This window comes from Elephantulus edwardii, unplaced genomic scaffold (assembly GCF_000299155.1).
Source record: "Elephantulus edwardii isolate Elephantulus edwardi_28Jun2011 unplaced genomic scaffold, EleEdw1.0 scaffold00001, whole genome shotgun sequence".
In the NCBI taxonomy this organism is placed as follows: Eukaryota; Metazoa; Chordata; class Mammalia; order Macroscelidea; family Macroscelididae; genus Elephantulus; species Elephantulus edwardii.
In genome coordinates, this window is record NW_006399751.1 from 48,325,495 (window position 1) to 48,347,815 (window position 22,321).

Consider the following 22,321-nt stretch of genomic DNA (forward strand, 5'->3'; position numbering starts at 1 on the left):
AAACCCAATTATTTTAAAAAGTCCTATTTTAAAAAAAGACAATGGCCTAAATTAGACACCCCTTAGTCCTCAAACTGACATTACTACTCCTCAATAATTTGGAGAGGTACCTTACTGCAGATTTTTCCAGTGTAGTGTTTCTCATATTAAGGCTGTTGATTGTGAATCCAAGCAAGATGAAGCTGTTGAAAGTTTCAATTTCATTCCATCCATCATGATGCTGCCTATTGGTCCAGTGGTAAGAATATTTGTTATCTTGACACTGAGATGCAATCCATACCAAAGGCTGGATTCTTTGATCTTCTGCAACTAGTGCATCAAACCCTCCTCACTCTTAGCAAGCAATGTTGTGTCATCTGCATAACACAGGTTACTAATGAGTATCCCTTCAATCATCATGCTATCCTCCCCTTCATAGAGTTCAACTTCTTGGATAATTTGCTCATAATGTGGAAATTATCGAACAACATCATTAATATCACGTGCAAATAAAGTATTGTTAAAATGCATCCAAAATTGGACAGAATACTGACAGAGAGCTTCCAGAAGTTTAGGCTTGGTTTAGAAGAGGCTGTGGCACCAAGGATATCATTGCTGATGTTAGATGGATCCTAGCTAAAAGCAGAGAATAACAGAAGAATGTCTATTTGTATTTTATTAGCTACTAGGGCTTTGACTGTGTGGATCACAACAAAGTAGGCTTAATACTAAGAGGAATGGGAATCCCAGAACATCTAATCATGCTCACATGAAATCTATATCTACACCAAGAAGGTAGTGTCTGAACAGAGCAAGGGAACACTGAAGGGTTTAATATCAAGAAAGGTGTGTGTCAGAGCGGTATCCTTTCTCCATATCTAATAAGCAGACTAGAAAGTTTCAAAGAGTGGTAAGGAGAATGAAGGAAGTTCTTATGGATGAAAATAATATAAAAATATATCTTGAATTTACAGGTATGAGTTGAAAAAAATAAGAAAAAAATGGGCAAAGAAAACAGGTGAATGCCTTGGTAGATGAAGTGTGATTCAATGTAGCCAGGAATAAATATAGAGGTGCACTAGAGGTGAACCGAGAGGGGAAACTGAAGCAAAATAAGGAGAGGCACGGAATGGCAGGCTAAGAAGTGTGATCCTATTCTGTCTAAAATGAGAAGCCATTAATATTCTTTGAAAAGTCAAACATTAAAACATTGGTGTCAGTGATGAATGCCAATCTGGAAAGAGAAGAGATTAGAAGTAATGACAGGCCTGGACCAGGGACATTTGCTTAGAAAGTGAAGGGAGGTGGGGTAAAGTGAGATGTAGGATCAAAAATGGCTGTGTCAGGTTTTAAGACCAAGTTATAAAAGAGTGTTTGTGCTACTAACAGAAGTGGGACTATCAGGTGAGGCGGTGTTCTGGTGAGAGATTTTTTGCTGAAGTCTTAATGTATAAATAGGGGATGTTCGCATAGGAAGGTAGAGCTCAGACATAGATTTGGGATTGTATTCACACCATTAAAAATTGATACCAGAATATAAGTGGGAGAGATAAGACCACCTAGGTGAGATATTGAGGAAAAAAAGAAGAATTGATGTGGAGAATTGACTGCATTTCAATCGGGTGATAGGGTAGGGAGATTGGAAAGAGAAGACAAACTGAGGATGTCTCCGAGAAAGAACCTGAAGAATGCAACACTACAGATGCCCATGGGAGAGGATCGTTCATAAGAAGTATGACTAGATCGTGAATGAAGTGCTGAAAAGAGTGTTATAACGATGAGGATCCAGTGAGGGACAGGTGAGCTTACCAAGAGCAGTCTTGGGGGCAGGCCCAAATCCAATGTCTAGATTCAGAGAGAATGAATGAAGGGGCAAGACAGGGTATGTATCTGAAGAAGCTTGAGAGGGAAGTTAAGGAAAGATGGAGCCACAAGGCAACCTTCCGTGAGAACTAGGTCTAAAACTTCTTCTCTCATAGTTGGACATAGAGTTAGGTGAGACTATTCCTTGGAAAGGGATATCGTGCTTGGAAAGATGGAGGGTTACTGAAGGAGAGGAAGACCCCAACAAAATGGATTGAAACAGTAGCTTCAGTAATGGGCTCGAGTGTGTCAGGGAGGATGAGGACGGCACCGAATACGGCAGGGTTCAGGTTGGCTGTTCATAGAGTCACTATGAGTCCTACTCGCTCAATAGCACCTAACAACAAGAAGCAGCAAAGAAAAGAGAGAGAGAAAGACAAGGTGAGGCTGGGCTGCTGGAAGCAGTGCCTGGAAGGCAGGAGTGTGTGTGGGGAGGTTCCTTTTGCAGGGAAGAAGACTTGTGGGGTTTTTTGAGAGAAGAGCACAGCAAAAAAGGCCAGGTTAAGCCAAGGAGAAGTTCTAATGCGGAAGAAGGCAAAGTGGAAGGAGTGCACAACATTGTCCTTAATATTTTTAGAAAAGTCACAGGGTAAGTTATTAGGTGTGACTGAGGCTGGCTGGAACTGAAGCCACTTTGCAAACTAGTTCACCGACTTGCTCAAAGGCAAACAGCTCTTGGGTGTTCGAAAATATTAGCACTAGAACTAGAACCCAACTCTTTCAAGTTCAGTGGGGGTTTTTGCTGCATCATAAATTCTAAAATTTGGTATTCTAATAGGAGATGTTAAATCTATAACATTTCTTCAGATATATTTAGATAAGCTATTCTGACTCTAGGGAAATTTAGTCCAAGGGCAACTTGAGAAGCATTTAGAATTTAATTTGCCAAGTCTCAAAAATACTAATAAGAAGTCTCAAAAAATTTAGAATTACTTTTAAAAATTGCAAATCAGGGACATCTCTTTTTCTAGGTGAAAAGATACCAAGAACTTTATAATTACTGCTTCTTACTCTGAATCTTGGAGTAGCCTTTTAATGAAGAGCCCTCACAATCAGCTCGGACAAAAAGCAAACTTCATTCTATGACTTTCCCTTTGCCACCGTCCACTTCTTCCTGTAGCAGTGTCTTCCTCCAGAAGACACATGTGGTGGGGGTCTGGGAACCTCTCCCGTAAGAAGATAGACTTTGAGCAGGGCTGTGAGCAACCTGACTCTCCGCTGCCTGATGTCACAGACTCGCCTGACTTAAAGAAGCTCACATGTACATTGAAAATTGTGCATGATGGCCCTGGGCAAGCTCTGCCCTACTTCATTATTTCTCTTATTGTGAAAAATACACATTAAAAATTTCAGCATTTTACTCATTTTTAAATGTCTAGTTTAGTGCCATGTAGTATATTCACAATATTATTTAATCATCACCACCACCTAGTTCCAGAGCATTTCACCACCTCAAAGGGAAAGCCCATACCCAATAAGCAGTCTCTCCCTAACCTTCTCTCCCACTAGCCCCTGTTGTTGTTATTAGGTGCTGTTGAGGTGACTCAGAGCGACCCTGTGAACCATGGCTCTGAACCTTGCTCCATCCTGCACAGTCCTCATGTTCTCTGTCATGCCCAAGTTCATTGTGGTGGCCACTGTGTCACTCTTTCTCATTGACGGTCTTTCCCATGGCAACCACTAATCTGGTTTCTATATCATAGATATATGCCTAATCTGAATGGTCCATGAAAATGGAATCATACAAACTGTGGCCTTTTGCATGTGGGTTTCTTTCTATAAGCATAATGCTTCCATGGTTCAGTCACCTTGCAGTACATTATCTAGCATGTCTATGAACATTTTGTGCATTTTTTTAAAATTCCTGTCTTCAAGTCTTTTGGTCATGTTTTGGCTGTTGTTTACTATCGAGTCAGAATTTCCCATAGCTGACCCTCCAGTGGGTTTTCAGAGGCAGTTATTCGCACAAGAGATTGCCCATCTTTCTCCTGTGGAACAGCTGGTGCCTTTGGGATTGCAGCACAATTTCTTGCCACAAGGCCACAAGTCAATCAAAAGATGCAGTCACTAAGTCAATATATTGGTCATATACCTAGGAAAAGAAATGCCAGGTCATATGGAAATTCTGTATCTTTTTGAAGAGCTGCAAAACTGTCTTCCACAGCAGCCATAGTACATTCTTACCAGCAATGAGTGAGGGTTCCAGTTTCTCCACATCGTAGTCCTTGGCATAATTCCCTACCCTTTCATGGAGTGGGGAGGGGTGGGAGAATGTACTCCACTGATGTGAAGTGACTTCTCATTGTGCTTTAGATTTGCATTTCCATAGTGATGAATGATGTTGAATACCTTTTCATGTGTTTCCCACCTGTATCTATCTCTCTGTCCCTTTTAATTGTTTCTGTTTTTGAGAATGGTCTAAATATTTTACCTCATTTTAACTTTTTGTTTTCTTTTTTTGCAATATTTTTATCATTGAATTGCAGTAATTCTTTATATACCTGACTGCTAAAACATTATCAAGGACCCCTGGTCCTGAAGGGGTTAAGTCCTCAACTACTAACTGAAAGTTTGGTAGTTTGGACCTGTCCACACATCCATATGGAGAAGATGTGGGTGTCTGCTTCTGTACCACACAGACTTGAAAACACTATGGGACAGTTTTGTACTACGGGGTCACCATAAGTAGGAATTCATTTAACAGCAATAAATTAGACTCTTACTATAATTTACAAGTATTTTTCCAGTTTCGTAGGTAATCTTTTCATTCTTTTAATAATATTCTTTGATGTATAGGTTTTTAATCTTCAGAAATTCCAATTTTTTATTTTTTCTTTTGTTACTTGTGCTTTTGCTATCATATCTAAGAATTCAGTTCCAAATCCAAATTCTTAAAGGTCTACCCCATGCATTCCTCTCAGGGCTTTATAGTTTTTAGCTCTTCAATTTAGAAATATGATCCACCTTGAGTAAATTTTTTTATATAATGTGAGATAACAGCTTAAGTTTATTCTTTTGCATGTGAATGTTCTATTTATTTTGAAACAGGTTGCTAACACCTGTTCGGCCAACATCCAACTACATATAATGTCAACTGTACCATAAGGTTTTTGTCTTATTTACTTTGTGTTTTTTTAAAAGAGAAATCTACTCTCCTTATCCTTATCCATTCCTCCTGATAGTATTAAGGACCTCAAACTAGACTCTGGGTGGGATCCAGTCTTATGAGGCATAGGACATGACTCTGGGCACAAGCTCTCCAACCTTTGGTGGGTGGGCAGGCAAGTAGCAGTGGCAGCTGGGGGTCTAGGCTGCTCCTACTGTTCAGGTGAATGGGCCAGTGGTCAGGACTGGGCATGCTTCATTTCTTCCCTGCTGTTCTTCCACTACTGTTATCCATTTATCTGGCCTCTGCTAATAACCTTAGCAGAAGCAATATTGACAGCAGCAGTGTTGAAGATGACTGGAGGTGGTCTCCTATTCAATTTCAACATATTATCTTCACAATGTCTAATTCTTCTAACATCCTACTTCACAGAAGGTGTCATGAATGTTAAGTAATGCATACCTCTTTTAAACTATACTCTGTGGATTTTAGCCCCTTTATTCTAGAGTTATGGATTCTTAGTAGTGCAGTGAAGTTCTTGACTTTCAGCTCAATGGAATGGTTTTCTGTAGCTTAAATTTAAGGTTTCTCAATGTTGCATTATTGACATTTGAGGCTGGACAATTCTTTACTATGAGGGGCTGTGCATTACACTGCAGGATGTTTGGCAACACCCCTGATGCCTCTATCCATCAGATGCTAGTAACAAAAAAAACCTCCAACCAAAGTTGTAATAACCAAAAATGTCTCTAGACATTGCAAATAATTCTCCCACTCCACCCCCTGAACTACACTAGGTTGAAAAGAACCATTTTCCCATCAACAAATGTGTGTATAGGAAAGACTGGTACATTCACACAATAGAATATTACTTAGTATTGAAAAAACAATGAACTTGTTAAACACTGCACAACACTGGTAAGCCTGGAAGACATTATTCTGAGTGGAATATCTCAGTCACTAAAGGACAACTACTGTATAATACTGCTGTTTATAGGATAGAACTGACATGGAAATGGGCAAGAGAATGGGGAAAGAGTGAATAAACAATGAGTACCGGACGGGAGTAGATGAGGGGAAGGACTGTCTGAGAGCAATGTATGATTAGGCATTATAAGAATGACAATTAACAATCTGAAACAAGAGGGGCATTACAAAGTAGACTTGGGGAGGGTGAAGGGAGAGGCAGGGAGATTCATGCATAACAATGAATGAATGAAACTCAACCTTTCAGTAAAATCTGTTAAAATCACAATTTAAAAATAAAAGAACCATGTTAGTCACATTTAACAACTATTGCTTTCAAATGAAGAGAATGTGCTCAGCAAGATTCTAGCCAACTTGCCTATAGAACAAAGATTAGTGCAAACAAAGTACTATGGTTGAATCCAATGGTACATAGTTTTTGTTTCCATCTAACTCAACAAAGTAGTGCAAGGATAAAAATCTTTTTGTATCCCTGCCCATGAGTACAGAGGGCCTGAGGAATCAAATGGGTAAGACTCACCAATTTTTCTCTGTAACAGCAGCAGAGGTGCTAGAAGTCTCTGCCTGGCCATTGTTGGATTCGGCTTGTGGACTGCTGTTGTGATCTACAGGGTCTCTCTGATCTGAAAGATAACAGGCAAGTAATGTGAGGTCTGTTACAGATGGAATTGTGGTTCCCCTTGGGGAGAAAAAGAAAAAAAAGATCAGTGACTTCCTAATCTCTGTACCAGGGAGCTGGTATAGCAAAGTCTGGGGAGTTGCACTGCAAAAGGCCCTGCTTCACTGGTGGTTTGAATCTACCAACAGCTCCAAGAGAAAAAGATGGGCAGTCTTCTCACATGCGATATACAGCCTTGGAAACCTGCTAGAGGGTTGGCTATAAGGGAGTTCTAACTCAAGGGCAATGAGTAAGAGAATCTCTGTACCTGTGAATGCAGCACTGTTTGAGAATAATATGATTAGTATTTTTCTTTTGTTCTGATAATAAGTACATAGAAGAATAGGGTGAGTTCTAAACCTAATACTTTTGGAGTGGTCTCTTGCAGAAAGGGAAACAAACAAAGAGTGAGAGAAATGCATGTAGGAGGAAGTAGCCATGTGAAGATGAAGGCAGAGATATCTAAAACCCAGAGCCTGTAAGAACTGACTGTATCTACTAGAAGTTGAAAGAGAAATTGACAGACCTTTCCCTAGAACTGACATCCTGAATTCACACTCTCTAGAGCTGGGAAAAAATAAATCCCCATTCTTATTGTAGCATTTATTTTGGCCTAGTGGTAAGAAGCTAAGCTGCAATCCCAAAGACCTGCAGTTCAAATTCACCAACTACTCCACTAAACAGGTAAAGTCCTCCTGTGCAACTTACTGCCCCTGCCAACTGACTGGAGGATCAACTATGGGTTGGTTCTAACTTGACAGCACAAAAACAACAATACGTAACTCAGACAGGTTTAAGGATAAATTAAATATGAGAAGAGACCTCTCCAAAGTACTGAAGAGCAACGATGTCAGTCTTGAGACTAAGGTGCACCTGATCCAGGCCATGGTCTTTGTTATTACTTGCTATGCATCGGAAAGCTGGACAATGACTAGGGATGATAGAAGGAGAATTGATGCCTTTGAGCTGCGGAACAGGAGAAGAGCATTGAATATACCATGGACTGCTGGGAAAACAAATTCATCCTAGAGAGGGTGAGACCAGGCTATTCCTTGGTGGCAAGGATTCTGAAGCTTCGTCTGACATACTTTGAACATGTTGCAAGGTAGGCCCAGTCCTTGAAAAGAGAGGTCATGCTTGGGAGGGTGGAGGGACAGAGCAAGAGAAGAAGACTCCTGATGAGATGGCTTGATTCTGTGGCTGGGGTAGTGGGGTAGGTGTGCCAGAGACAATAAGATTGGCACAGGATTTAGAGCTGTTGTACTTGGGGTCTCTATGAGTTGCAGGTAATTCGACAGCACATAACAACAACAACAACTTATTCTCCATATCACCTCTCTCTCTGCCCCCAAGCCACTGCTTGACTTTCTTTAGGTTTTCTTTAGTTGTTTTTTTTTTTTTTACCAAAATGGACCTGGGATGCTGGATCTCACTCTATTTTAGGTCTCAGCCAACGATTTGGACAAAATTAACTCATATTTGAAGGTAATCACGTCACCTCTAACAATTGTTGTTGTTGTTGAATACCATCAAGTTAGAATTGACCCATAGCTGACCTTTCAGTGGGTTTTCAGAGGCAGTAAATCACATAGGAGGAGATTGTCCATTTTTCCCCCTCATGGAGCAGCTGGTGGGTTTGAACCATAAACCTTTACATTGTCGGTGCAATTCCTTACTCACGAAGTCACCAGAGCTCCTTCTTCTAACAATAAATATAAACCACAGACAGAGATCATAGACCCCAAGGTGAGGTAGAAGCTGATAGCCACTGGATGCAGTAGAGTCCTACGTTGTAGTACGTATTGTATTAGGATGCTTGGGAGTTCAAATTTACATGGTCTAGCCTTGGAGATATTGTTAAATAGTTTCCAAATTCTGTTAGATCAACATTTTGGGGAATGGTAATAAATATGGATGTCTTCCATTCAGTAGGAATGGAAGACCTAAGTTATTGAACAATACCATTAATATGACAGTTAAGTAATATCTTGCTGAAGATTATCCATAAAGTACTAAAGCAGTACATCAATAGAGAACTATTAGAAATACAAGCTGGGTTTAGAAAAGACCATGGCTCTAGGGATATCACTGCTGATGTCAAATGGATCATAGCTGAAAGTATAGAGTACCAGAAGAATGTCTATTTGTGTTTTATCAGCTTTGCAAAGGAATTTGACTGTGTGGATCATAACAAATTAAATATCTCAGTCACAAAAGGACAAATACTGCATAATGCCACTGTTATAAAACAGAACTGGCATGGGGATTGGGAGAAAATTAAGAGGAGATAAATAATGTACATTGTATTGAAATAGATGAGGGGGAAAACTGTTTAAAAGGAATATATTATTAGGTATTATTTGTATGACAACAGAACAGAATAAGAGGTGTATAGCAAAGTGGACTGGGGGGTTGGGGAGGAAACTGAGCAACAATGAAAGAATTTTTTAAAGAGAAAAATAAACTGGGGAGAGGGGAGGGAGGAAAAAGTGCAACAATGAATAAATGGAAATCTAAGTGTTTTATAAACTTTCGTTAAAATCTCAATAATTTTTTTAAAAAAAGAAGATGGCCAAAAAGATGGCATAAGATTCATCATCCTACATTATGCATATAACACAACCTTGTTTGCTAAAAATGAAGAGGATCTGAAGCACTTGCTGCAGAAGATCAAAGATTCCAGTCTTCAATAAAGATCATATCTCAACATCAAGAAAACAAAGGTTCTCACCATGGGCCAGTAGGCAACGTCCTGATAGATGAAGAACAAACTGAAATTGTTAATGATTGCATCTTACTTGGATCCACAATCAACACCCTTGATACCAGCAGTCAGCAGACAAGGAAGTACATTGTTCCAGGCAAGGCTACTATCAAGGACCTCTCTGAAACGCTGAAGAGCAATGACATCAATTTGAAGATTAAGGTGTGCTTGATTCAGGCCATGATCTTTTCAATTACTTGCTATGAATATGAAAGCTGGACAATGAATAAAAATGACAAAAGAATAATTGTTGCCTTTGAGTTGCGGTGTTGGAGAATAGTACTGACTCTACTATGGACTGTCAGAAGGACAAACAGGTATGTCTTGGGAAAAGTACAGCCAGAGTGCTTTTTGGAGGCAAAGATAGTGAAATCTTATCTCTCACACTTAGGACATATAGCTAGGTGAGGCCAGTCCTTGGAGAGGGATATCATACCTGCAAAGATGAAGGGTCGGGGAAAGAGAAGAAGGCTTTCAGTGAAATGAACTGACATGGTGAATTCAGCAATGGACTCTACAGTGTGTCGGAGATGATAAGGATGGTACAGAATAGGTCACGGTTTAACCCGGCCATTCATAAGGTTGCTATGAATCCTATTCAACTTGATGGCACCTAACAACAGCAACAATGTAGAAATAGCTATACATGTACACCCAGATACTCACATATGCATTCGTGTGTGTGTACACACACACACATCTCTACCTACATAACTACACATGTATCTTTTGGTTGTAATTACTCTTGTTGTAATCTCCACTGAATCTTTATTCACTTCTGAAGACAGGAGCTCTGGTGGCATAGTGGTAAGGAAGTCAGCTGCCAAGGCAGAGGTATGTGGTTTGAACCCACCATGTGATTTACTAGCTCTAAAAACCTACTTGAGAGACATCTATATATTGATTCCAACTCGATGGTATACAACACCACCATTGATAGTTAAAACGTTCCTTCTTAACACAATGCTTTATTTCATTTTTTTTCAAAGTGCAGGTCCACAACCGAAGGCTCAATGCTGCCTGGAAACTTGTTAGAAATACAAATTCTACCAAAATAGAATCTTTAGGGATATAGTTTGACAATCTGTGGCCTTAGCAAGGAGCCCTACATGTACCCACAGTTAAGTGTTTACATGCTAACTGATAAGTTAGATGTTTGAACCCACCAGCTGTCTGAAGGAGAAAGATATGGTAGTCAGCTTTCATAAAGACTGCAGTCTTGGAAACCATATAGACATGTATTATGTCATATATTTAAACAACTCCATGGCACCCAACAACAGCTAGAGAGTCATCTTGCAGTGTGAGCCCCTTTGCCCTGTATCAATGATTCTTTTTTTGTTGTTGTTTTTTTTAAATTTAGGTTGTTTATTTTTCATTTCAATGAACATCTACAGAGATTTTGGGATTCCATTCATTTATTGTTGCACCCTTCTCCCCACACAAACCCCTCCCCCCTCCCCCCATTTGCTCCTCTCCTTGAAACGCAAAAGAAAAACTCCCTCATTGGTACACAATGATCAATGATTCTTAACCTTAGCTGTACGCTACAACGACCTGAGTCTGTGCCCAGTAACAAGAAATGCTGAAACTGACCTGATGAGGGTGTGGCTGTTGAGTTTGAAATACTTTTCAGGTGATCCTTATGTGCAGCCTTAGTATCTTAGAGCTTAGCATCACAGCTTGTGGGAGTCATTACCAATCAACTGGAATATGAAAGAGACTGCACGTATGTGCCATCCTTACGTTAAATCACAAAGAAGTAGCCAACTCAAAATATAAGCACATAAAAGAGGAACTCTAGAAACATGAAAATTTTTATGTAATCTGAAATATACATAATATGTAAAAAAATTATGATGCCAGAACAAAGAGTTCCACACTCTGTTGGGTCACCCTTCTTTGGGATGGGAAGAAATAGGGTCAAGGACTGCAGCCTCTAATATGGATTGAGGCTCGATGTCAAGAAGACAAAGATTCTCACACTGGACCAATTGGCAGCATCAGGATGAATGGTGAAGAGATTGAGATTGCTCACAGCTTTAGTTTGCTTGGCTCCACAGTCAACACTCTCGGCACCAGTAGCCAGGAAATTAAAAGACGTATTGCAATGGGAAAGTCTGCTGTTAGGGACCTCTCCAAAGTGCTGAAGAGCAATGGTGTCTCTCTGGAGGCTAAGTTGTGTCTGATACAGGCCATAGTCTTTGCTATCACTTGTTATGCATCAGACAGTTATACAATGACCAAGGAGGATAGAAGTAGAATTGATGCCTTTGAGCTGTGGTGCTGGAGAAGAGTATTGAGGGTACCTTGGACTGCTAGGAAAACAAACAGATTCGTCCTGGAAAGGGTCAAACCGGGTGGCTCCTTGGAGGCAAGTATTCTGAGGCTCCATCTAACATATTTTGGGCATGTTACTAGGAGGGACTGGTTCTTGGAGAAGGACATCATGCTTGTTAGCGTGGAAGGACAGCGTAGGAGGGGAAGGCCCTCTATGAAGTGGATTGATTCAGGGACTGGGGTAACTGGAATGGGTGTATCAGAGATGGTGCGATTGGCACAGGCAGAGTTTAGGGCTGTTGTACATAGGGTCACTATGAGTCGCACGCAACTCGATGGCACATAACAACAACAACAGCAGAACAAAGAGATAGAGTTTAGAAAAAGAAATATATATTTAGAGATCAATTGTTTTTATGGTTTCCTGGGAGGAGTGTGCTCTGATTCTAAATTATTAGTTTAGTCTCTTAGACAAAAATATTTCTTGTAGAGAAGAAATAAAATTATCTGAATGATCAATGTTGGCTAAAACCATCTGGCTGTTGTTATTATTGCTATAAACAACAAAATGATAGAACATTTTAAATGGAACATTATTGTTTTTATTCTCTCTCTCACACATACAAATACACAAAACATATGACCAAACAGTAAAACAGCAATATGGAGTATTAAAAAAAAAAAGAATGAAAATAAAGAAAAATAGCTGCAATTCTTTGGAATTTCATTCACTGATTCCCTCTTCTCTGCCTTCTCTTGTTCACTAACCTCCTTGCGCTAGAGGACCAGATATTCTCCTCTCCTTTTGAGATTCTAAAACTCTGACCTAATCTCATTTGAGGAGGACCTGAAGCACTTGCTGCAGAAGGTCAAAGACTGAAGCCTTTAATATGGATTGAAGCTCAACATCAAGAAAACAAAGATTCTCATCACTGGGCCTATTGGCAGCACCATGGTAGATGGTGAAGAGATTGAAATTGCTAACAGCTTTAGTTTGCTTGGCTCTACAATCAATACTCTTAATACTAGCAGCCAGGAAATTAAAAGACAACTTGCACTGGGAAAGTCTGCTGTCAGAGACCTCTCCAAAATACTGAAGAGCAATGATGTCAGTCTGGAGACAAAGATGCACCTGATCCAGGCCATGATCTTTGCAATTACTTGCAATGCAGTGGAAAGCTGCACAATGCCTAGGGATGATAGATGGAGAATTGATGCCTTTGAGCTGTGGTGATGGAGAAGAGTATCAAATCTACCATGGACTGCTAGGAAAACAAACAAATTCATCCTAGAGAGGGTGAGACCAGGCTGCTCCTTGGAGGTAAGGATTCTGATGTTTTGTCTGACATACTTTAGACATGTAGCAAGATGGGACCAGTCCTTGGAGTAGGACATCATGCTTGGGAGGGTGGAGGGCCAACGCAGGAGGGAAAGACCCTCGATGAGATGGATTGATTCAGTGACTGGAGTAATGTGGGTAAATGTGTCAGAGACAATAAGATTGGCACAGGATAGAGCAGGGCTTAGAGCTGTTGTACATAGGGTCACTATGAGTCGCAAGCAACTCGATAGCACATAGCAATAATAACAACAATCTCATTTGTAATACCTTGATAATCAACATAAAATTAAAACTCTAAAAAACATAAAAAAGAAAAGCCCAAGAAATGATCAATCACCTACCCCTCTATTTCCAATAAACTTTAACATGTTCTAATTTTTTTTTTAAAAAGCAAACCCTGTTTCAGGGACAAAAGTAATGCTTGGTTTCTTTCTTATGAAGGAATATTTCCACAAATAAATTCTAAGTTTGTAGTGTGGCTCAATTTAACAGCATAGAAAGCTACCTCTGATCAAAGGACAACTGATATTACCTATGCAGAAAGTAAAGGTTGCAATTTTTTCTTATCTGCACCTATTTTGAGTGCAGATGAAAAACAGCAATAGCTTAATAGCAATCTGGAGTAGGAAAAGTACAATGCCAGGTGAGAAAACAAAAGCCCCTCTAGGAGCTGTTGTTGTTACGTGCCATCAACTCATAGTTAATCCTCTAGCAGGTTTCCAGACACTATAAATCATGTGGGAAGAGATGGCCATCTTTCTCCTGCTGGTGGACTTTGATTGCCTGCCCTTGAGTTGTCAGCACAACTCCTTACCATTAAGCCACAAAAGTAGATATTGCTAAAAGACATTGGATTTCTATTCACATTCACTCACTATCATCTATTTCTTTGGGACTCACAGCCACCCTCCAATGGATTCCTCAGCCTATATAAATCATTAGAGGATCAACTGCCCATCTTTCTCCCTCAGGGATGCTTGCTGATTCAGAACTCTGGAGACTCAGCCTTTGGGTTAAGGGGGCAACTAGTTTGCTACAGACAATGCTTCCTGAATGTCAGCTAAGGGTGATGGAAAATTTGAAAATGGATGGTAGTAATGGTTGCATAACATGGTGAATGCAACTAATGTCACTGAATTACACATGTAAAGTATGTTTAAATGACATGTCTTTTGTTAGATGTTTGTTGCTGTTGTTGTTATGTGCCATCAAGTTGCTTGTTAGATGTTTACTATAACTATTATAAAGAAAAAGTCCTTGTTTATTTCAGACTCTCCTGAGGCAGATACTATATCCAAGACTAAAATGAGGAAAAACATCACCTTTACTTGGAACTAAGCAAATGCCTCTAGTAATGTTTCCTGAGTAAAACCCATAGAATTTCTATTCATGTAATTGAAGAGAAAACATATTTCATGTTTCCTATTCATTTACACTTCAGTCATCAAAATATTGATTTTAAGAGTTATTTGAAGTATAAAAAAACCAAGCAGAAACTTACAGAATATTCTGAATAAAGCTTAGATGAAGTCTGTTCTCCCATCTCCCAGCTTTGCCTGAAGAGCAGGCAGGAGGATTTGGGTCAGAGTAAAGAGATAAACTTAAATAAGGAGGTTATCAAACCATTGCATTCAAAGCAAGATCTAAAATTGTCAAAATATTTTTAAGTATGTCTTAGTGACAGCTGGGATCGCCTGGCATCTCCCTTGCAATTTAATTGTTCAACAAGGAGATGGAAGAAAACTGAGGGATGGAAGCAAAATCAAAGAGTGAAATAGGGTGGCTTATTTTAAATGTGAATAAATCACTGACAGGAATGAAAAAATGGAAATTGCAGGCAAGCATCACAGAAAATCCCAAAGGTAATGCTGCAGAGGAGTGGGACAGGGGCTGTAAGGCAATGGGAGTAAAAAACTAGAAGAAAGAGAATGAGAAGATTGCACAATGACTAATAGAACCAGTGTGCCATAGCATTAAGTATAGAAATTGTTGAATACAAACAGGCTTTGCTGTGTATATGTTCACCAAAAAGAAAAGAAAATATCATTTTCAAAAAAGTAAATACAAAACCTGGAATATGAATATTTGTGGCAATAGTTGACTTGCCTTTGTTCAGGAAAGGTATAATAAAGTAATCCTGGAAGTAGAGGTTTTTGGAGGAATTGAGTTTGTCCAAGGACAGACAGAGCTCTAAGAACTACTCATATTTTCAAGGAAGAAGGAGCACGTCTTCACTGTTATGAAAGAATAGAAAATTGTTTGACCATTCAAACTCAAAATTCAACCTCTTTGCCATCAAGTAAAAACTGACACATAGCTGACCCTCCTGAGGGTTTCCAAGGCTATAAAGCACACTGGAGGAAACTAATCATCTTCCGCTCGAGGAGAGCCAGATGGAGCTAAACTACTGGAGAGGTGTGTCAATTTGTGGTTTCTCAAAAATGAAAAATAACATCACTATGTGCTTGGAAAGGTGGAAGGTCAGCGAAAGAGAGAATGATCCACAAGGAGATGGATCGGTACAGTGTCTGTGGCAATGGGCTCAAGTGTATGGGTGAAAAGCATGGTGCAGGATAGGACAGGGTTCAGATCTTGTTAATATGGTTGCTGTGGGTCGTACTCGACTCAATGGCATTTAACAACAACATGGCTCAGTCATTCCACTCCTAGGCATATACCCAAAAGACTAGTAAGCAGAGACTCAACCAGATACTTGCCTAGCAGTGTTCATTACTGCACAATTCACAGTAGGAAAAATAGCATGGTGTCAAGGGTTTATTGTTCCTAGCCATTGGCTCTGACTTTGCCATGTGGATGGGTATGAATATACAAATAGATGTGTTAGTGTATGCACAAGGGGACTGGCTAGTCTCTCACTAAATTGAATGGATTCAGCAGCATAATTTAAGAATTTCACCACCAGCAAAGAAGCCTAGAATGCAGGGAGCAACTAGGCCAGAGATTCTTGGAACAGCTAGACCTGTAGGAGGGCAGCAGCAGTCACAGCAAAGACCCACAGACCTGATGTGAGACAGAGCTGACTTGGGATTGATTGCTACTCTATGGAACCAGAACACCAGGGGCCTTGGCCCAAGCTTGCTGGAGAACTTGGGGGCAGAGGTTGGGGATGACCCTGTAATTGGCAAAACTAAGAGACCATTTTAATACTGACCTAAAGTGGTAAGGCTGAAGGTCCTGTAAGCACACAGAAGCTGTCCTGGCTGAATAATTGTATCTTTTTAATTTCCCTAATTAACCCTGTAAACATGAGCATTGTTCTGTGTGGTCTCTTGTGAGCTACTGCAACAGATTTCAGACCCAGTAAAGCAGAAAGATTGGTATTGGAATTAAAAGTAGATGCAGGGGTGTGGAGGTCATATCTGATCTCATGGGAATTGATTTTGTGTTGTGGATGCTATTGGTGGGGGCAGCTCCTCATTGTGAAGTTGGGAGAGGTCAGATATGACTGTTACCATGCCACCTTTCTCAGATAGGAACAACTTAAATACTCAAATATCCATCATCTAATGTATAGATAAATAAAATATACATACAAAAATAGAATACTATTCACTTAATAAGACAAATGAAATCTTGACACATATTACAATATAGATAGAGCCTGAAGACAGTCTTATGAGTGAAATAAGTCAATCGCAAAAGGACAACTACTGCGTGATCTCACTAATATGGAAAAGACATGGTAAATGCATTAAGAGTAGGGTATATCAGAACCTACTAAGGTTAAAGGAAAGGTGGCAATATATGTGTGTGTTGGGGTGCTTACAGAGCACAGAGTTTAGATTCACATTGCTGGAGAAATCTTAGTAAGTGTAGGATTTTGCAGCTGATTAATGTGATTACTTTAAATAAGTTGTATACCAGTATGATAGGTATTTTTCCAATAACAACAAAAGAGTAGTTGTTGAAGCAGCTCACGTACAACTAAATACTTCATGGGGTTTAGTTTACCAGTTTGAAAGTTTAAGGTCACAGTTTCGTGGGACATTCAGATTAGTCTTCTGTTCCACCTTCTGTTTGTTGCACAGTGCTCAAAGTCTTAAAAGTTTGCAATCAGCTATTCAAATACAACAACTGGTGTCTGTTTACCTGGAGCAATCAAGCACTGATAGTCAGGAATATAAAGAGAATGTGCAATGTGTCGTTAAAGACCTCCCTGAACGGCATCCTTTACTACCACACCCAAAGAACGGGCTAATATCTGGCTATTGTTACTCAACATTGTGGGTAAAGATTCTATAGAAGAATTTTGATGAAAATTGGGGAAATACACAATTTTGAATTTTCATGAAAACCAGTCTTTTGGGAGCCATGGAGGCTAGATGAATTCTTGAAAACTGTTGCCCTGAGAGAAGCTTTAAACTTGAAGCCAGAAATATTCCCAGAATTCTTCTTCAAACTGAACAGTAGTTTAGCTCCTTAGAGATTGTTGTAAACCATCGAGTCAGAACTGACCCACAGCTGTCCCTCCGGTGGGTTTACACAAGTTAACTGCCCATCTTTCTTCCACAGAGCAACTGGTGGCCTTGAACCATGTGCCTTAGGGATTGCAGCACAGCTTCTTGCCACGAGGCCACCAAAGCTCCCTAAGGATGATGAAAGTGCGGCTCACATTTTTTGGAAATGCTGTCGGGGGGAGCCATCCTTGGAAAAAGACATCGTCCTGGGAAAGGTAGCGGGTCAGAGAGAGAAAGACTCTCAGTGAGAAGGATTGACACAGTGACTTTAACAATGGGCTCAAGCCTGTCAGAGATGGTGAGGATGGCACAGGACAGGACAATGTTCAGATCTGCTGATCACAGGGCTACTGTGAATTGTACTTAAATCGATGGCACCTAACAAGAACAACAAAAGGAAAGAAATTGAACCTTGGACTCTTTTTAACATCAATATGGAATCACAGGAGAAGAATCGATGCCTTTAAGTTATGACATTGGAGAAGAGTACTGACTATCCCATGACTGCCAAAAGAATAGATATATCTCGGAGAAGATGCAGTCAGGGTGCTTCTTGGAGAGAAGGTTAATGAAACTCTGTCTAATACAGCTTGAGTGCATTGCTAGGGGAGGTCAGCCCTTGGTAAAGGACATCATGCCTGGAAAGGTGGGAGGTAAGTGAAAGAGAGGAAGACCCTCAATGAGATGGATTGACAGTGAACTGCAGCAATGGGATCATTTATGTTAGAGATGATAAGGATGTCACAAGATAGGTCAGGGTTTAGATCTGCTGTTCAAAAGGTTGATATGAGTTGTAGTCGGCTTGATGACACCTAACAACAACAATAATATGGAAGAAAATTGACTATAGCAACTTGAAATGTTATGGGGTCAGTGAACGTATAGGAATGCGGGAGAACAGTTTAGTAAAAGTGAGAGTTGTTACACAACTCAAAGGGTGAACAATGTCATTGAATTGCACTTGTATACATTGCATTGGTATATGCATATTCTCAACAAGAATAAATTAGTTTTCAAAAACCCATAAGTCTTAGTAGTGTAATGATTAAGTATTTGGCTACTAACCAAAAAGTTGGTAGTTTGAATCCACAATTAGCTCCACAGGGAAAAAGTCCAAGCACATTGCACTGTCACTGAATTGAGTCCCATTCATAGCAACCTGGTCTAGGAAATCCCATGGACGGTCCCACTTTGTGACACGAGGCCATTATTAGTTGAAATCAATTGACACCTAACAACAACTAAAAAATTCAGAGTAATTAATCCCCACTTCTCATAAAAAGACAGCATTAAAAGCCATACTTCAAAAGTCATAGATTTTTGTCAAGCAGAAATACAGATACTTTCAAAACCATTTAAAAGGGTGATTTTCTAATGTTTTTAAATCTTTAAAAACCATTGATGTAATCCATTCCTCCCATTTTGAAATGGTATTGAAATTTAGTAATGTTAATTAAAAGAGGACTATTCTGCCTCCCTGTGATTCTTACCCTCATGAATATTCTCAATCACTCTGAGGTTTAAGTATCAATGTCTGAATCACAAAAGATTTTTCTGAAAGGCTGAACTTCTGTAAGTCTTGGGGTAACTTAGATTTAAATCTATCAGGGTTTGCCCCCAAAATATGAGTTGAAGAGAAGCCATATGTTGAGGAGAGCTAAAGGGAGACAACTATTCCCGTGATACAGGTATAAAGCGGGAAGAGGGGCAGCTGGTCTATATCCATTTTCCATGCTTCTGTGAAATCATGTTACAGGTTTCCTGCTGCCCCTGAATTTAGTCAGCTGTCACTTATGGGTGGTGGTGGGGTGTGGGGAAATGACAAGCAGATGCTCCAAATCAGTTGTTCTTGTCTAGTTTTGGAAAGTTCTCTAGAAAGCAGCAGAATATAGGACACCAATCTATTGGTTTTTTCCCTACTACTGGGATATATCTTTAATTTGCTCTTCTCTGTAAAATGCTTGTCTGTCAAATAATGTTCTAAGTCTAAGCATTCAAATAAAGATAGACTAGGAAGAAGGATTGACCATCCACTTCTGAAATAGCAGGCCTCTGAAAACCGCATGTACAACAGAGCACACTTAGACTAGCAGATACAGCAACTAAGGCTGATCCTCAGGTGTGGAAACGCAGGAAGAGGAACAGCTGTAAGTAGACACTAGTTATTGGAGTATGGAATGTGAAAACCATGAATGTAGAAAAATCGGATATTGTTAAGAAAGAAATGGAACACATAAATATCAAAATGTACTGGCAAAATGAGATAGATTGGCATGGAACATTTTGAGTCAGAGGATCTATTATGCTGGAGACAAAAAGGTAAGGAAAAATGGGGTTGCTTTCATAGTTAAAAAAGTTATTTCTAGATCCATCTTGAAATACAATATTGTGAGTGACAGAATAATATCTGTACACGTACAAGGAAGTTCGGTGAATACCACCATCATTCAAATATATGCACCAGCAACCAGAGCCAAAGAGGAGAAAATAGAAGATTTCTACGAACATTTGCAGTTAGAGATTGATTGAACATGAAATCAAGATGCATTAATAATAATTGGTAACTGGAATGCAAATGTTGGGAATAGAAAAGAAGGATCAGTAATTGGAAAATATGAACTTGGTGACAGAAATGAATCTGGAGATAGAATGATAGAATTTTGCACAATCAACAACTTATTCATTTCAAATACATTTTATAAGAAACATAAAAGCAAGCTATACACATGGATTTCACTTGATATTATGCACAAGAATCAGATTGTTTATATCTGTGGAAAGACTTACTGAAGAAGCTCAGTATCAGCTGTGTAAACTAGGTCAGGTGCCGATTGTGGAACAGACCACAAACTACGTATATGCAAGTTCAAGCTGAAGCTGAGGAAAATGAAATCAGGTCCACAGGAACAAAAATTGAACCTTGAGTCTATCCCACCTGAATTTCAAAACCATCTCAGAAACAGCAGAGAAGAATGGGAATCCCAGAAAACTTGACTGTGCTCATGTGAAACCTGTACTTGGACCAGTAGGCAGTCGTCAGACAGAGCAAAATCAGGATGTTCAAAATGCATAGTTCAAAATCAGGAAGGTTGTGTGCCAAAGATGTATCCTATCTCCATATCTTTTCAATCTATATGCAAAACAGATTATCCGGGAGGGTGGGCTCTATGAGTAGAAATGTGGCATTAGGATTGGGGGGAGACTCAACAACAATCTGCATTATGCAGATGACACAACCCTGCTTGCTGAAACTGAGGAGGACCTGAAGCACTTGCTGCAGAAGGTCAAGGACTGCAGTCTTCAATAGGCATTGAAGCTCAATGTTAAGAAAACAAAGATTCTCTACAAGGAGGGACTGGTTCTTGGAAAGGGGCATCATGCTTGGGAAGGTGTGGTGACAGTGCAGGAGAGGGAGACTCTAGATGAGATGAATTGATTCAGTCACTGGGGCAACGGAGGTAGGTGTGTCAGAGACAGTAAGGTTGGCACAGGATAGAGCAGGATTGAGGGTTGTTGTACATAGGGCCGCTATGAGTTGTAAGTGACTCGACGGCACAGAACAACATCCATGACAAAACTCACTTAGCCTAAGTCTATCCAAATATTCCAAGGAACTACTTGTCCTGTATTTTATCCGGCAATCCTATTCCTACTCCAAGGTTATAAATTATGTCCACACATACATTTTCCCCCCTAGTACATTATAATATTGCTTAAAATTGTATTCATTTAGTAAGGTATGAATCTAAATTATGGTTAGAAATTTGTCCCAGCATTATTTATTGAATAATCCAGTAATTTTTCACTGACTGGGAACCAATCTTCAGTTGGTCTCAATTTTCTCTTTCTTTTCACCAATAATTTATTTTCTGTGTCAGTATGATATAGTTTGATTTTTGGAACTTCGTAATATATTTAACAGATAGATAGTCAGGTTCTTTCTCACTTTCATTTTTCAGACTTTTCCTGAATAGCTTTTTAAAAAAATCCCACTTTTTATTGTTATTTGAGTGAAAATTCACAGAGTACACTGGACTTTTATAAAAAAGAAAGAAAACAAAGAGTCTCACCACTGGGCCAGTTGGCAGCATCATGATGGATGGTGAAGAGACAACTTCAGTTTGCTTGGCTCTACAATCAACACTTGTGGTACCAGCAGCCAGGAAATTAAAAGACAAATTGCATTGGGAAGAAGGATGGATAATCTCCTGCAGTGTAACTTATTGCCTCTGAAAACCCGCTGGAGAGTCAGCTATGGGTGTGTTCTGATTCAAGGGTACTAAAACTTAAAAAGAAAAAAGCTTCTAGTACACACACCTTTGCAGTCACTTAGCTGATTGCAGTCTTGAAAGGGAATGCTTCCCTGGGTATCACTGGCAGGACTAGGATTTGGATTGCTGCTTTGGTCTGAAGGATGACCTGTGTGTTTAAACAAAAGAAGATCTTAAGGTTATACCCCCACATCTAAATGAATTATCAAATCAGGTAACAACATTTATTTAGAAAGGATTTACACTTTTCTTACAGTTTGAGGTTGTTTAAGATGATGACTTTCACCAATGGATATGGTACTTATATTTTAAATTTATTACAGTGTGGTTGATACAGGGAACAGGAAAATTGCTAACTGTCCTGGCTGGATCTCTACCATCTGTGTGACGCTGGGTAAATCAGATAATTGCCCTGGCTCATTGGTCACATACATGAGAGAAATTGTAACAAAAGTGACAAGTGCAAGTGGAGTTTGTCTTTCAATATGACTTTTCTAGTCATCGAATCTGGTTTGACAGTGTGCATGGTATCACTCTGGAGACTAAGGTGTGCCTGATACAGGCCACGGTTTTTGCAATCACTTGTTATGCAT

General features: G+C 39.6%; 1 protein-coding gene across 1 annotated transcript in view; it reads right to left on the reverse strand.

The window, feature by feature from the left end:
* The window catches only part of MYO3B (myosin IIIB), a 642,969-nt gene that overhangs the window by 194,582 nt on the left and 426,066 nt on the right, over positions 1-22,321 (reverse strand). Inside the window, exons 29-30 of the mRNA XM_006878970.1 lie at positions 21,775-21,876; positions 6,460-6,558 (exon numbers count right to left, since the gene is read on the reverse strand). Of these exons, the coding sequence (XP_006879032.1) occupies positions 6,460-6,558; positions 21,775-21,876 (201 nt within the window). The remainder of the gene's footprint in view (positions 1-6,459; positions 6,559-21,774; positions 21,877-22,321) is intronic.